Below are 15163 nucleotides of genomic sequence, written 5' to 3' on the forward strand. Positions count from 1 at the left end.
CAGCGCTGAGTGACCTACTTGAGCCATGAAAGGCTGGTTTGTGCTCAGGAGCACAGGGCCAGTGCTGGCCTCTTGGCTGGCTCTGCCTCCCTGGAAAGGGAGGTCATCTGAGGAGAGGCCCGATCGGCTTTCCCAGTGCCAGCATAGGCTTCTGGTGGCTGTAAACAGCAGGAGCCCTGGAAAAGCCGTGTTGGTCAGGAGCTGCTGCTGCTCCCTGCCGAGCAGCCCTCCCTCCCCGGGCTGGCACGGGGGCCCTGGGTGCCTGGGTCCCCTCGCCTATGGCTCCATCCCGTGGGGTTTGGAAGCGTTCCCGTGGTAGGGGAGGGGATGTCAGGTGTGGTGCCCAGAGCCAGCCCCGTGCCAGGCAGTGCCAGTGCTGTGCCCCAGGGCTCTCCAGGAGTCCCAGCTGTGGGACCAGCGCTGGCAGGCACAGGAACTGGGGACCTGGGATGAAGGAGAGTGCAGGAAAAACCCCAACTGGGAAAAAATCCCAATCCCCCAAAAATCCAAACAAACCCTGAATCTCCCTGAGCAGCAGGGAGAAAGCCTCAACTTTCTTGGAAAATCTTCCACTATATGTCAGGGGGAAAAGCTTGAATATTGTGGGATTTGTGATGTTGCCATAAATGAAGGACTCACCCTGGTGATTAGCATGGCATTCCCTAAAGAAATAAAAATCTTTTCTTGCCTGGGGGGATCTTTTGGGGGAACCTTTGCTTTGGAAGCACCAGAGAGCTTCCACACACGTCTTTCTTAAGATTTACACCCATTCTATACTTACACCCATCCGTAGTTCCCTTCTCCCTCTGGTACCAGCAGCAAATCCCTCCCAAAATGTGATTTTTGGTATTTTTTCTTCCTCTCTTTGGAAGGAGGCAGGCAGGCGTGGGGGAAAGAAGGAGGCGGAGGCGCAGGAGGGAGAGCCCGGGGTACAGACAAACATTCTCTTTATTGAGCTACACATGAATTTTTCCATTAGTCAGAGAAAGAGATTGGCAGTGTGTAATATATCACAGAAACCTCACTGATTGGTAATAGAAAGGCTTAGAAAGACCTGGCGCTTTTTATATATATATATATATAATATCTTTTTTTAAGTTTCCTCTTTATTTATTCATTTTCTTTTGAACAGGTGTGACTGCTCTTCTTCAGCAAAGGTAACTCGTAAAAGTGAAACTGTGAAGACGTCTGGTTACTAATCAAAGTAGAAATGACAAGGGATTGGTCATGAAAACAGTGGCTTCAATGTAAACACTACATTCGATTTTTCTTGTTTTTTTTATTATTTTTAAATAATTTTTTTGTGGTTTTGTGTGTGTTTTTTAAAATTTTTAAATTATTTTCATTCTTGCTTTTTTTTTTAAATTTGCTTTTTTAAGTTTTTTTTCTTTTTTTTTCCCCTTTTTTCTTATTTTGCAGCACAAACATCCCCACATGAGAGAGAAAACACCATTCACTAAAAGGGAGAGAGGACTGGGGCAGGAGAGGGGGAGAGAAAAGCAGCACAAAAAAGCATTCACTGGAAAGAGTTAAAAATAATAACAAAACGAAAACAAAAAAATACTCTAAACAAAAAATAAAATAAAACAAAATATATATATATTTGTATAGCCCTCCCTGACGTCCCTGGTCGGCCCTGAAGGAGGGATGAGGGGGACTGTGGCTGGGAGGGCCGAGCTGTGCTTTTGGATACAGACCTGGAGAGTGAGCAGTGACCGGGAGCAGGGAGCTGTTCAACCAGGAGGGAAAAAATGGGAAAAACCCGCTGGCTCCGGCTGGTGAGGGCTTTGGCCTGAACTGGGGTGGGAATTCAAAAATTCTGACCTAAACCCCCCTGAAACCCTGGGAAGGGAGCAGGAGGAGGATGCCCCACTGCAGCCTTCCCCCCGAACAGTCAGGGTGGGAAATGGGAGAAGATCTGCTTGTTGTTTCCCTTCGTAGCCGTGACTGTGGCCGGGGCAGTTTCCAATTTTTTCCCTCCTTATTAAAAAAAAAAAAAAAAAAAAGAAAAGAAAAAAAAGAAAAAATAAAACAAAAGGAAAAAAAAGAAAAATCTTTTTGTTTCTGAAGGTGGTAGCGGGGCCGGGGACAGGCAGGGGCAGCCCGGCCTTGCCCATGCTGGGAAAAAAATTAATCAAAACAAGAATAATTTCAAAAAACCAACCCACAATAATGAATTATAATAATGATAATTTAAAAATAGCAGCCCGTGGTCAAATAACTGCTGGGAGGAGAGCCGGAGTGCCCCCGGGCGCTGCCCTTTCCCCCTGTCCCTGCCTGGAGCCGTCGGGATGGTGGGGCTGGGCAGAGCCCCCAGGCTGGGACACCGCGGCCGGAGGGGGAGCCTGACGGGACAAGGCGGTTCAAAAAAACAAACTGAAAAGGTGGCTGTGGATGTTTTTTATATATATATATACGTATATATATAATTTTCCTTATGCCTTTTTATTTACCAACTCGCATGATTATGATGACATTTTTTTTTCTCTCCTTCAATCTGTTTTTTTCGTTTCTTTTTTTTTTCTTTTTTTTTTCCCCGCGCGTGTGTGTGTCTGTGTGTCTGTGTGTGGTTGCTTTGGGGTTTTTTTTTCCGTTATTTTTATGTTTCTTTTCTCTCCTGGCGCCGGGATCGCCACCCAAGCAGTCGCTGAGCGCCGCGCGGGGTCAGTACAAGCCGCAGCCCCGCAGGTTGTTGGCAATGATGATGTCGGTGACGGCGTCAAAAACCACCTGGATGTTGTTCGTGTCTGTGGCACACGTCATGTGGCAGTAAATCTCCTTGTTGGGGGAGCGGTTTTTGCTCTCGAATTGTGCTTGGATGTAGGCGGCCGCGTCCTCGTAGGTGTTGGGACCTGCGGGCAGAGCGGGGTCAGGGCCGAGCGCGCCTCCCTCCCGGCACACCCGGCCGCACGCTGCTCGCCGAGAGCTTCATTGTAACAGCAGCCGGCAAAATTATCCAGTTCCACCCACCCGCCCCTTCACCCCTTAGCAGGGTTCGTTTTCCTCCCATCTCCCTCCTTCCCACCCCCATTACCCTTGCGCTCCCCCTCTGCCCCATTTTCCATGGAAACATCACGCCCAAGCCCCGGTGAGGGCTCCTCCTTCCCCGGGCGTTGCTGCTCCGCCCTCTCCCCCTTTCCCCCCGGGAAGGGCAGGGTCCCCCGGCGGTGCCCGGCCGGGCTGGGCCCGAGGGATGTCCCCGTACTGGGGAATGGCCTGGTGGCCCCTCGGCCAGGCAGGGGGAGGGATGGCCAGGAGAGCTGGTGGCCACCCCGACATCACCCCTGGACACGGCTGTACCCCTCGGTGGGGCTGAGCCCGGTGTGCCCGCCTGGGCTGGCTGGGGGCAGCACGGGAGGGGTGATGGTGGCCCAGGAGCCGTGTGGGGACACACGTGTTGCCTGCTGGCTCCGTGGCTGGGAGGTTTGCCTGGGGAAGGTGGGCTGGAGAGGCGCCAGATGTTTGAGCCGAAAAATGTGCATTATTGCCTTAAGCTGCTTAGGGCAGCGGGAGAGGCTGCGCTGGCCCCTCGCGGGAAGCCACAAAGCTGAGTTACGCCCCTGAAATCGCCTTTGCAAGAGCTGCTATTATCTGGAGATTTATTTTCCTTTCCCAGCTCGCTGGTTCCCCTCGTTCCTGATGCAGTGGGTGGCCGAAGGAGAGGCAGGCTGGGCCGGTGCCCCCGGGCTGTCCCACTCCATGGGGTAGCCTGGCTGTGCCATAGAGCTGCACGTGGGATGGTCTGGATTGTTCTACCAGGTGGCTGTGAGGAAAGTGCTGGTGCCTTCGGGATGGAGAAGCCTGAATGCCTCTGGTGGAAATGCTGGCGTACTTATGCTGTAGGGGAATGGGTGCCATGTTGCTGGGGGACTTCCTTGTCCCCAGGGTTTGGCATTCAGGATGGATGTGTTCTGGGTGGAACAGTTCAGAGACATCTTAGTATCTGCAGGGGATGCTCAAGTCTGAATTTAAACTGCCTTTTTTCTTTCCCTTAGAGAATTCCAAAGGATCTATTCTCGCTCATCTTCTGGGTTATTTATCCTTTTCCCCAGGCCATGTTGGTTTCACTACAAAATGGATGATTCTCTTGTGGTTCCACAGATTCCTGCTGTAAAGGGGCTCTTTCCTCCCCCAGCCACACCCAACTTGAAGGCATTCCTGGGAGAATGCATCCTGGATGACCATGAGTCTGAGCTCCTCCTCTCACACGGGCTTCCCAGGAACCAGCAGCAAACAGGACGGCTCCAGTGGTGGCCAGTCAGCTCCTGGCAAGTCGTCTTCTCTCCACAACTCCCTGTGCCCAGGCTCATTTTGTCTCCTCTCCATTTGTCTTGACCCCTCTCTCTCTCACCAGCTGCTCGGGCACCTTTGCCACAAGAACTGCCCCACCCAGGACACAGCCTCAGCCCACGAGGGGGGTGCTGGAGCTGCATCCCAGCCCATGAAGGTCCTTCTGCAGTGCTTTTGCACCCCTCCAAGGCGCCCTGTCCCCTCTGTCCCCCACCCCCCCGGCCCCAGTGGCGCAGGGCGGGTGTCACAGGAGCTGTGCTGTGCCAGCCCCAGGACCTACCTGTGTACTCAGGGAAGCAGATGGTCAGAGGTGACTTCTTGATCTTCTCAGCAAATAGGTCTTTCTTGTTGAGGAAGAGAATGATGGAGGTATCGATGAAGAATTTGTTGTTACAGATGGAGTCGAAGAGCATGAGAGATTCGTGCATGCGGTTCTGCAAAGGGGAGCACAGAGGGAGAGAAGGGAGAGAGGAAGGCAAAGACAGAGTTAGAGGAGAGGAGAACATTTCTGTGAATTGAAACGGTTAGAAAGCAAAAAAAAAATCAATAATAATAAGACAGTGGTAAATTTGAGCTGGTTACAAAGGCGGAGGAAAAGGAGTATTGTGCTCCTCTTGGGCTGGAGGCCAGGGCGGGTGTGGGGCTGCAGCTGATCCTCCCCCCACAGCCCTGTGGGGCCACTCTAGCAGGGCAGACACTTGAAACCTCAAGGAAGAGCGGGGGAAAAAGTAATTTGCTCCTCCCCTGCCTCACCAAAGGAGTTGGGAAGGGGCCCTGTCTCTCTTCAGGGACTGGGTGCCCCTGAAGCATCTTTTGGAGAGCCCAAATAAAGGATGGACAGACAGCATCAGCCAGCAGCCTGGGTGCACTTGGCACGGAGAGTGGGATGGAAGGGGCTTTGGCCATCCCAGGGTGGCCCTATGGACCTGCCTGGAAGGGTACCTGGCCCTGAGTGGTGTCATTGTAGTGAGACCAGTGCCAAGGTATTGCCCAGAGGCTGGGGCAGGTCCTGTCCCCGCAAAAATCTTCAGCTCAGCTTTGAAAATACCCGTGGTGGCCAGGTGGCCCAAGGCGGTAACCTGCATGGTGGTAACCAGTACAGGTGCCTCTGCCAGCCCACTTCCCAGCTCTCCTGAGAGTTCTGGGCTTGCAGGTTGCTCCAGGAAGACTTTAAGCTTGGAAAAGCTTTGGTAGGAGCATAAGGGTAAATTTCTAAAAGCTGTAGTTCTGTTGGTTTTTTCTTCCTTTTTTTTTTTTTCCATTTACATGTGGACAAAACCCATAAACAGTAATCTTTCCCCTATGCTACCAAAGTTTCTCAAGAAGTGGAGAGCAGACAGCAGAACAGGAGGAGTGAGGTGGGGTGAGGTTGTCCTGTGCCCCACTGGGTGCCACAGGGCCCCACAGAGCAGGGTGTTCCCATGCAGGTGCATGCACTCACTGTTAGTGTGAAGGTGCCACTGGACAGGACAGATCTCACCCTCCAAGAGCTCCCAGGCATTTTCTCCATCATTAACTTGCTCTTAGAATCACCAGACAGCCATTCCCTGTTAGTCCACTGGCAGCTCTGGGGGACGTTTCAGGAAGTCCCTGTGTCCCTTTCTCTGTTTGTACCCAGCTCCTTTCCACCTGAACTTGCAAAGCTCCTGGGGCAAACCCAGGGCTTGCTGAAGTCTGGAGCTGCTGCCCCTCCCTGTAACCCCTGCTGGGAGCTGAGCCCCCCAGTTCTGGCTCTACTGCCTCAAGCTCACACGGGGACCCAGCTGCTCACAAAAGCCTTGTGGAAATCTGGAAAGGCTCTGCAGTGGGTGGGGAACCCTTCTGCAGCAAACACCCCCCAAACCATCCCCCCACAGCCCCTTCTTTGGAGGCGCAGCACGGGGGGCTCTGGACCCACCAAAATCCGCGAGAACACGTGTGCTCGCTAATGAAATGATGACCCAATTACACATTTTGGAGTTTTCCATGAATGTTTTATTAGTGAGTCATTTTATTAGCTCCACTTCAACGGTAGCTTTTGCATGCAAAATTTAGCAGCTGTCTGATTTCATCTTGAAAGGCTTCGAGATTGCACTGTCGGTTCCTTGACAAAGAGTAGCTGGGGATGCCAGGCAGGCGCTTTCCAAAGCCTTGGGACTTCAATTTGATCCTTATCTTGAAATTAAAAAAAGGCTTTATTCATAGGGAAAACAGAAACTGCCACCAAAGGATGTGGTTCTTCTTGGCTTGTGGTTGTTGCAAATTGCTGGGTCTTGAGATTTTCATGGGGAGTATCAGGATGGGTTTTCCTTGTTCATTTCCGTTGTTGCCTATACCTGTATCATATTTAAATAAAGAAGTGGTGGTGCTGGTGGAAGAGCAGCTGAAATAAAGCTTCTGCCCAGGGAAAGGAGTGTTCCCATTCAGGCAAAATAACCCTGATGATTTCAGAGTTCTGAATACCCATGCAAAATCTGAGCAGGATGGTGTCCTGGAGAAAGTTCTTAAAATCCCCAGTATCAATACACAAAGCAAAATCCTTTCCCTCTCAGCCATTTGCTTTTCTCAAGGCTGGCCTGTAGTTCTGTCTGATTCACAGGATAGGCCATGTGGGAATTCCTGCCTGAGGATGGGTCCAGCTGAAGCCACATCACTGGAAGTTGGTGATGTCAATGGGAGCAATGGTTCATTTTCCTTTGCTGAGGTTTGTAGAGAATTTTCTCTTGGTTTCTTCATGTTCATTACTTCTATATTATGCTCCAAATAATGGGAGATCTTTAGTTTAAACATAAAAGAACAAACTCGCTCAAGCATTGTTTGAAAGGGAGGGAGGGATGCTCCATGTTTTGTGCTACTGCAAGGAGGAGAGCACACCATTTACTGAATTGAACCAGCAGTGGGTCTTCTGATTTTGTGCTCACACAAAGAGACAGTGGAAAAGCAAAGCTTGTGGCTTGTGAAGGATTTGTAACTCATGTGGTGGAGGAAACAGTGGGGCAGCATGGTTGCTCTGCCCTGCTGCTGCCTCTGGTGAGCAAAGGAAAAAAAATCCTGCCAAATACTTACATAAAAGGAAGTATCCTTTGGTTATATCTTTTTGGAATTCCTTATTTCCAGGTGGATGAGGCTCTGGCAGACAGTTGGTGCTGTGTGCTGTGCAAGTGTTTGTGGAGCAGCTATAAGGTTAAATAACAAGTTTGAGAAGCTGGACGCGCTCAAGGGAGACACAATAAAACCACTCTCACACTAGAAAAGAGCTGGCACTTTATTAACATTTTGTAACTAATAAATACATTACCAACAGCCAATAAATTATTACAATAACTAATGCTCTATTAAACCAATGGACAGTCACTCTTCGTACAAAATTACAGTTAATACAGTTTGGGCCATCAAACATGCAGGAGAAATGATTCAGCGGGAACCAGCAAAAGGAAAATGGTGACGGCCTCTGGTGATCCCCTGGGGAATGTGCTGGGGAGCAGGAGCCCAGAGGCAGCAGGGTGATGGCCACTCTTCCCTTGTCGAGCTGAAGTGGGAAAAAAGAGGTGGGGGAATAGGGCTGAGGAGCACAAATTAGGGACTGGGCTAATTAACAGGGCCGTGGCTGGTGCTTAAACAATCCTATCTGCTTGCCCAGCACCACCAGGTTGGTCCAGCACTGGAAAAGCTGGTGAGACTCAGGCACTGCTGAAAATGGTGTTTTACCTGCCAAGATCTCTTCTCCCCACCTGGAGCAGCAGCTTTAGCTCTGGAGCTGCTTGCCTGCACTACACTCAGGACTGGGTCTTAATTTCTGAGACACTGGGTGGAAGAGGGCCTGGAGCAGCGAGCATCCAGCCAGCTCCCAGCCCCTCTCCCTCCTCTCCTGATCTCTCCTCCCTGTGCCTACTGCACCCAGTGTCCATGAACAGAGCTGCCCTCCTGGGGAGATGGGGCTGTTTCTTGAATCCAGCTCCCTTTCCCTCTGCCTGCAGGGTGCCAGCTGGAGGCTTTGGTCCTCCTCTCACTAAGGCATCAGTGTTTAAGGGCTGCCCTTGCTTGTGTTTGCACACAAATAAAGATCTCACAGGCTGCTTGTTGGGGCATGAGTGGTCCTGTGCAAAGTTCCTTGCCATAGCCACATTCTCAGTATAACTATATAGGTCATGTACCTATATCTGTCAGCATCAATTACCTCGTGTCAGTGCTGGAGCTCAGAAATGACACAGTACCCTCCAGTCTCAGGGAGCCTTGGGGTCTGTTTGCCTGCTCTCTGCTGCAGGGAGGGGGAGGTGAGACCGTGGTCTGCAATTTTGTGTCACTTGGACCACGTCTCTGCTGTCTGGTGTGTGCACTGGGGATGCAAGTGGGTGATGGGTCTGGGTGCCCTGGGTGATGCTCAGTAACACCATTTCTACTGACCTTGACATGTCCCGTGTCAGATCACTAATGAGGGTTTCAGTCTCCTTGGAAATGGTTGTGGAGTTTTTGGTGGTAAGAAGACAAACCATGAAAACACCCAAGCACACTGGAACTAAGCTTCTCTAATTGACTTGACAGATGGTCAGCCTTCTTCCAGGAACTCAGCAACTCTCCCTGGCTCCAGGAGACTTTGTGACCACAAAAGGCTTGGGACATGTCACACAAACTAACAGAGCAGGGTTGGTCCCCTTGCCAGCACTGGCTGCAAATCCCCCAGGGGCAATGTCTGCCTTGTTGAGCTGCACAGTGAGGCTGGGCACATGGGGATTTCTGGCAAAAGGACATCTTCTATGTCACATCCTGACCTCTGGGAGACTGCGCTCCTGGACTGAGAACAAGGTCTGTTCCCTTGCAGGCGAGCATTGGGCTCAGGCCATGATAGACTAAACCCACCAGACATGTTTCAATGTACAGTAAAGACTGCACTCATTAATACTTTTAGTGTCCTGTGAAACAAAATCACATTGATAGAGGAGGCACGGCGGGCTCCTCCCGAGGCTGCTGTCCCCTCCATGGAGGGACAGGCTGGCCGGCCATCCGGGAAAGCTGGCTGAAGGCAAGGAGCTAATTCCGGTACAGAACTCCTGAGAGAGATGCATTTGGAAGCGTTTGTGGCCGGCAGTGGGACCGGGGCCATGCAGGAGGGCCGGGCAGCCGGGGCTCGCAGACGGCAGCGCCAGATGGCCCCGCCGGGCGCTCCCGCAGCGCGGCCGCTCCGCGGGCTCCTCCGGCCCCCCGCGAAAACCGGACTGCGTGCGGCTTCCCTGTGCGAGATCAACAACTGCCTTTGGCAGCCTGGCGCTGCATTTCGGTGTGTGCTATCCCTGTGCATGGTTACTGCTCCTTCTCCCAGCCAGCCCAGCTACTGCCCCCTCCCAAGGAGCTCTGCAACTCAGCCCGGCAGCGCGGCAAGACTTTTCTTGTATGGGTTTCTCTATTTCATTGAAATTGTTGTTTAAATAAAGAGGCTATTTGCATTTTTGTGGTCTCGTGGCTCCGCAACTGACCCTCTCATTGAATATAGAGCAAGCCAACAGGGAGCTTCCTTCTTTCTTTTTGCTGCTGTCTGAAGCTCATCATGAGTTGCTAATGTTACTTTCAGTGCTGACACCCCTTGGATGCTTCTGCTGCTGGAACAGTGACCTGAGTCATTAAAAACCTCCTGCATCCCAAAAAAGGCGCTTTTTTTTTTTTTTTTTGCAAATTCCCACATTAGCTGTGAAGGGCAGCAGGGTGTTTCCATTTTGTGCTTTTAAAATCTATCCTCCATGCCCTGGTAGGATTTCTGATGCAGCTGTACCAGTTGCAACATCCCTGCTATGTGGAGACCGCAAACAAAACACAGCTCTGGATCTCCAAGGGTCTGGATTCGGAGCACAGCAATTGCAAAGCACAAGGGGCTGTTAAGAAAAGGCTTTTGAAAGCAGGCAATGTATTTCAAGGTACTTTTTAGGCAACTGTTGCAAGAATTGCTGGTGTTTAGAAAAAGCACGGGGCAGAAGATTGCCTGTGGAAGGCACATCTGTCAGGAAGGGCTTTGGAGGATGCAGAAGCCAGCAATGAGTAATGATTTGGCAGGCGCTCTGCAGACACAAATCTATACACGGCCATCAAGCAGGAGAAATAGTAGTGTTTAACACTGGAAGCATTTCATCTTCCAAAGGCTGCTTCCAGCATTTGTCAGTGAATCCTCATGACACTCGTGTGAGGGAGGGAATGTCAGCAGCAGCAGCTGAGATGAAGCTTTAGACACACAATTTGCCAAAGAAAATGAAAGAAGAGGCTCTTTGTGGCAACATTTCCTCTGCTTTTTCTCCCTTTCTCCCCATGGGGCACCAGCTGTTGATGGCCATCAATGTGCCAGGGACCTGCTGGAGCTGGGAGAGGGGGCTTGGACCTCCCAGCTGGCAAAGCTGGAAATGGGTTACCTGAATCCAGCCTGGGGAGCAGTAAAAGTGCACTGAGGCAGCACTGGCCACTGCATTTGGCAGAGTTTGGAGTTAATTTAAATGGTCTTTACCAAAATATTCCTGTGTGCTTTATGCTGGGAGCTCACAAAGTGTTGGTGTGGTGCTGCCTTCCCTGGGAACAGCTTCTGTTACTGATTTGCTTGGATAGAACATCATCCACAGCAAGGGGTGAGAACAGAACATCTCCAAAACTCCAGAGCTTCTGATCAAACTCTTCTAATAGAGCTTAATAAGAGACCTGCATGCCTGCCAGCACCAGCCATCATCACTCTGGGTCCAGTGGTTACATACCAAAGGTAACCAATGTGTGGTTTTTCTGCCCTGATTTGACACAATACCCACGTGGATGCTGGGTGCTGCTGCTGGGGCTCAGACAGATGTGTGGGTGGGCTGTGGCATGAGAGGAGCAGAGAAGAGCTCCTGGTTTTGGTCAGCTCTTTGCAGGAGCCAATGTCCCTGGAGGCATTTTAAGGCTGAGATGGTGAAGAGAAAGGTTGGTGCTGGCTTGTGCCAGAGCAGGGGAGGCAGTGAGTTGTGTTATTGCTGTTAGTGCCCAGCAGAGCAGGAGCAGGTCCTTGCTGCTCCATGGTAAATGCATCATTTAATGCTCCCTAGGGGTTACTGGCAGTCACCAGCCATGCTGGGCTGTAGCTGGCTGGATGGGTGACAGACACCTCGCTTTCCTCTGCAGCCCTTCCCTGCTTGCCTCAGGGTGCTCACATCCTGGCTGGGGATTTGTCACAAATGTCTCACAAATACTGTCCTGGCAGAGCACAGCCCCTGATGGGGACTCTCCTCTGACTCCCAGGTGCCCTTCTCTTCCCACCCTTCCTGCTGTCTCAATCTGCCTGGTTTCCCTTCTGCAGCTTGTCTCCCAAAACGTTCCCTAAGCCTCTCTGCCTGTCCTCTCCCTCCTGTGCCACCATATGTGTTCCTGTCACTGCCTCCTGCACACTGAGCTCACCTGGCCCCTCCTCTTCGGGCTGTGCTGCTCTGGGCTGCTCTCACATCTCTCCTAAATGGGCACAGTGAGAAGAGATACTGTCCCTCTCAACCACAGCCCTGAAGAGACCTCCTGGGACCTGAAAGCCTCTCCTAGATCAGGTTCCCGAGAGAGGACAGTTGAACTTCTGGCCAGCCTGCAAAGGTTCATGTTTTTCAAGGTAATGAACTTCTAAGAGAGGCAGAGAAGAGGCAGGGACCAACACTGCCCACCTGCCCCCAGGTGAGGTGGGCCCTGAGTGGGATCTTAGAGGTGGTTGTCTCACCAAGACAACTAACAAGCTTTTGTGGTGGACTTCTAAGAGTCCCTCCATGTCCCCAGAGATGACATCCCACCTCTCACATTCCCTTCTGCCTTTGACTCAGCAGCACCCAGAGTTCTTGGCAGTGGCCACACATACCTCAGCCCACCTGCATTTGTCCTCTCTGAGCCCTCAGTTTTGCTGTGCTGGGTGCTACCCTCATCCTTCTCACTCCTCTTCCCTGCCCTTCCTTATTCCTTCCCTTGCACTTTTCCTTCCTTCTCACTTGACTCAAATCAGCTCCCTGAGCTCTCTGTTGCCAGTGTTAACATCCATCTCAGTGCTGGTGAAGAGATGCCCTGGCTGGAGACCCCAGCCCCGCTCAGGCAGGAGGTGACACAGGAAAGCCCCTGGCTGGTGCCCAGCCAAGGAGGCTCAGAGCACAAGGCTGTGCTTCTCAAGGGCTTCAGATGCCCATGGGACAAGGAAGGGCCACGAGGCTCTTGCACCCTTTGCTGCTGCCCAGGCATGGGGAGGTTCCCCAAAGCACCTTTCCTATCTCAGGCACTTGACAATCAGACTCTGCCTGCAAGAAGCCAGGGCTAAATATTTCTTGTGCTCCCCAGCATTTCAAAGCTGAAGTTTGGAAAGTGATGCTGTGTGTTTGCAGGAGCACCACCTCTGCTGAGTCACTAAGGTGGGAGGTGCTGTGGGAAAGGTCCCCAGGCTGGATTCCTGGTCAGGATGCCACTGAGAGTGGAATCTCCATCAGGACACCATTCCTGGGGCATCTTCACTGCCTACACTCCAGGGGTCCCAGCCTAGTGCCTCCATGGGTTACAGCAACCACTAGATAAATTTTATCATTAATTTTGAAAACTTGAGGTAAAACTGCTACCAGTAATGAATGCTTTTAGACAAGGCTTAGTAGGCTTTGTTACTGTGTCCCTGTTACTCAGACACCAGCAGAACTCGATATGGCTGTTTTACTTGTTCAAAGAGCTGTCTGGAAAAAAGGAGAATGTACAAATCCAAGCTATGGTGTCTGCATTCAACACCAAACCCTCCAGCTTTGGGGTCAGAACTGGAGCAGTAAGGTACACTCAAAATGATCAGGTTGTATTTAGCACTTCCCAAAGGAATAGTGTTTTTAAAAAAGGGCAAATAACCAGGAGAATGAACAGTATCCCTTAATTTTCAAGGCAAAATAAAAGTTTTGGTTCCAAACTACACTGTTCCTGACCAGTATTTTAAGGCTTTGATTTTTTTTTTCTCTCTTTAAAACTGAAGTATTTTTGTCTTTTGGCAGTTGGAATGCACTCCGTGGGAAATGCGTTAGCTCCCTGCACAACACTGTGAATCGGAACGGAGGAGTAGAATGGGGCAGCAAGGGAACGAACCAAAAAATGAACCAAAATAAAATAAAAGGGGTTTGGGGAAAGCAAAACTTGCTGCAGAGTTTTCTGGGAGAGGAGGAGGGAATTATGCATTTCTTCCTTGTCATCTTCTGAGGAGGAAAAAACAAGGAAAGGGAGGACCTGTCCGCGGGAGCCGAGGATGCTCCGGGCGGTGCCAGGAGAGGAGGAGGAGGAGGAGGAGGAGGAGGAGCAGGGCCTTCAGTAGAGTCCACAGCCCCGCAGGTTGTTGGCGATGATGACATCCGTGACGGCGTCGAACACGAACTGGATGTTGTTGGTGTCGGTGGCGCAGGTGATGTGAGTGTAGATCTCCTTGTTGGCCGACTTGTTCTTGCTCTCGTACTGGGTCTGGATGTACGCCACCGCCTCCGTGAAAGCGTTGGGGCCTGCGGGAGAGCCAGGGGAAGGAAAACAGCGCGTTAGAACAACCCCGTCCGCTGGAACCGGCGGGGCGCCCGCGGACGGACAGCCCCCGGGGGACCTGGGGAGCTCCTGCGGGGCGGCTGCAGCCCAGCGCCCTCTCCACGTCTCGGGGATGGGCGCTGCTGCCAGCCAGGATTGCTGCCAGGCAGGAGGTGCTCCCTGACTGGCAGCTCAGCTGTATTTTTATTCTGAGTTGCTGTTTATAGAGATGAAAGAGATGAGGGAGCTGAGTGTTAAACAGGCTGTGATGGAAGAAGTTCCACATCATGGTGACAAAAAATAGAAGAAATGCAGTAAGTGCTTGACCTAGGGAAAAGGCTTAGCTTTTTTTCCTTTTTTAGATTTTTTTTAATTGAAGCTCCAGTTTTTGATGGAAGAGTTAACATGAATTGAGGGCAGTATTGGTAGCTGTGCCCTCCTTCCCCTAAATCATTAAGAGAAAGGGACATGAAAATATCCAGCCTCTGTTACAGGGCAAAATGGAGTTTTCTCAAAAAAACCCCAACCGAATCCCAACAAAAAAACTGATGCACAATGTCCCTTTCTTAAAAGGATTAGGATTGCAGTACTCTCTGCTACAGCCAGGACTAAAATCACACTGAGAGGAGTTTCTTGTTTTGATATATAGAGATATCTGTACCAAACCTCATTAACCCTCAAATTTTGTGTTCAAAAAGCTTAGAAGAAGTCATGCAAATGAGCAGATCCTTTCTCCTCCAGCCAGCTCTGACCCTGCTCCTTTTGGGCACCTCCTTAAGGCTGATGAAGGCTCTGGCTGGCCTGGAGTGCAGCTCCCAGCACTGCCTGACCCCCAAAAGGCTCCACAACAGTAAAACTGCTGCTGCTTTGGGTGCCTTTGTCTCCATGATGCTTTACTGATGGGAAGGCTGTTATTTGCTAGAAAGAAGCTTACTGGGGCTGGAGATGTGCTGTGGTGGAAGGCAACTGCTCTGGGAAATCCCACTGGCACACACATGCCCTGCTAGTGGAAGACACAAATTCATGGAGACCATGGGACTTGAGAATAAGTGTGAAGTAAGAGAAGTAAAGTTCTTTCTGGGAGTAGATTCTTGCATGGACAGCTGTGTAAAGAATCAGTTCCACATGCTGAGCACAAGGAGGAGGTTATTTTATGAACAGGAAGTTGGTTGTTCAAACACATGGGGATTTAGATACTTGATTCTGTCTAGGAGAGCAGGGAATCACTAATGCTAGCTTGGTTTAAATCAAGCTGTGGATTCTGCTGCTGCTTTACTAAGTATTGTGGATTAGTTAAAAGCATGAGTGAATTAAGGGGATGGAAATAGTGCTCCAGAAAACAGCAGGCAAATTTGTGGATGCAGTCTTCTAATAATTCCCTGTCAGCAGAACTAAT

The 15163-nt window shown here is 50.8% G+C and overlaps 1 protein-coding gene across 2 annotated transcripts in view; it reads right to left on the minus strand.

Moving 5' to 3' along the window:
• Positions 1–999: 999 nt before the first annotated feature.
• GNAO1 (G protein subunit alpha o1) overlaps positions 1000–15163 on the minus strand; it is a 142033-nt gene continuing 127869 nt past the window's right edge. The window contains exons 7-8 of one of the 2 annotated variants that reach the window (XM_084215311.1): positions 4571–4724; positions 1000–2852 (exon numbers count right to left, since the gene is read on the minus strand). In XM_084215311.1, coding sequence (XP_084071437.1) covers positions 2665–2852; positions 4571–4724 — 342 coding nt within the window. In that variant the 3' untranslated portion in view covers positions 1000–2664. Of the gene's footprint in view, positions 2853–4570; positions 4725–7514; positions 13752–15163 lie in introns of those variants that run through there. The other variant, XM_084215310.1, reaches the window with a different exon arrangement.

Source organism: Fringilla coelebs (genome assembly GCF_963513975.1).
Source record: "Fringilla coelebs genome assembly, chromosome: 14".
In the NCBI taxonomy this organism is placed as follows: domain Eukaryota; kingdom Metazoa; phylum Chordata; class Aves; order Passeriformes; family Fringillidae; genus Fringilla; species Fringilla coelebs.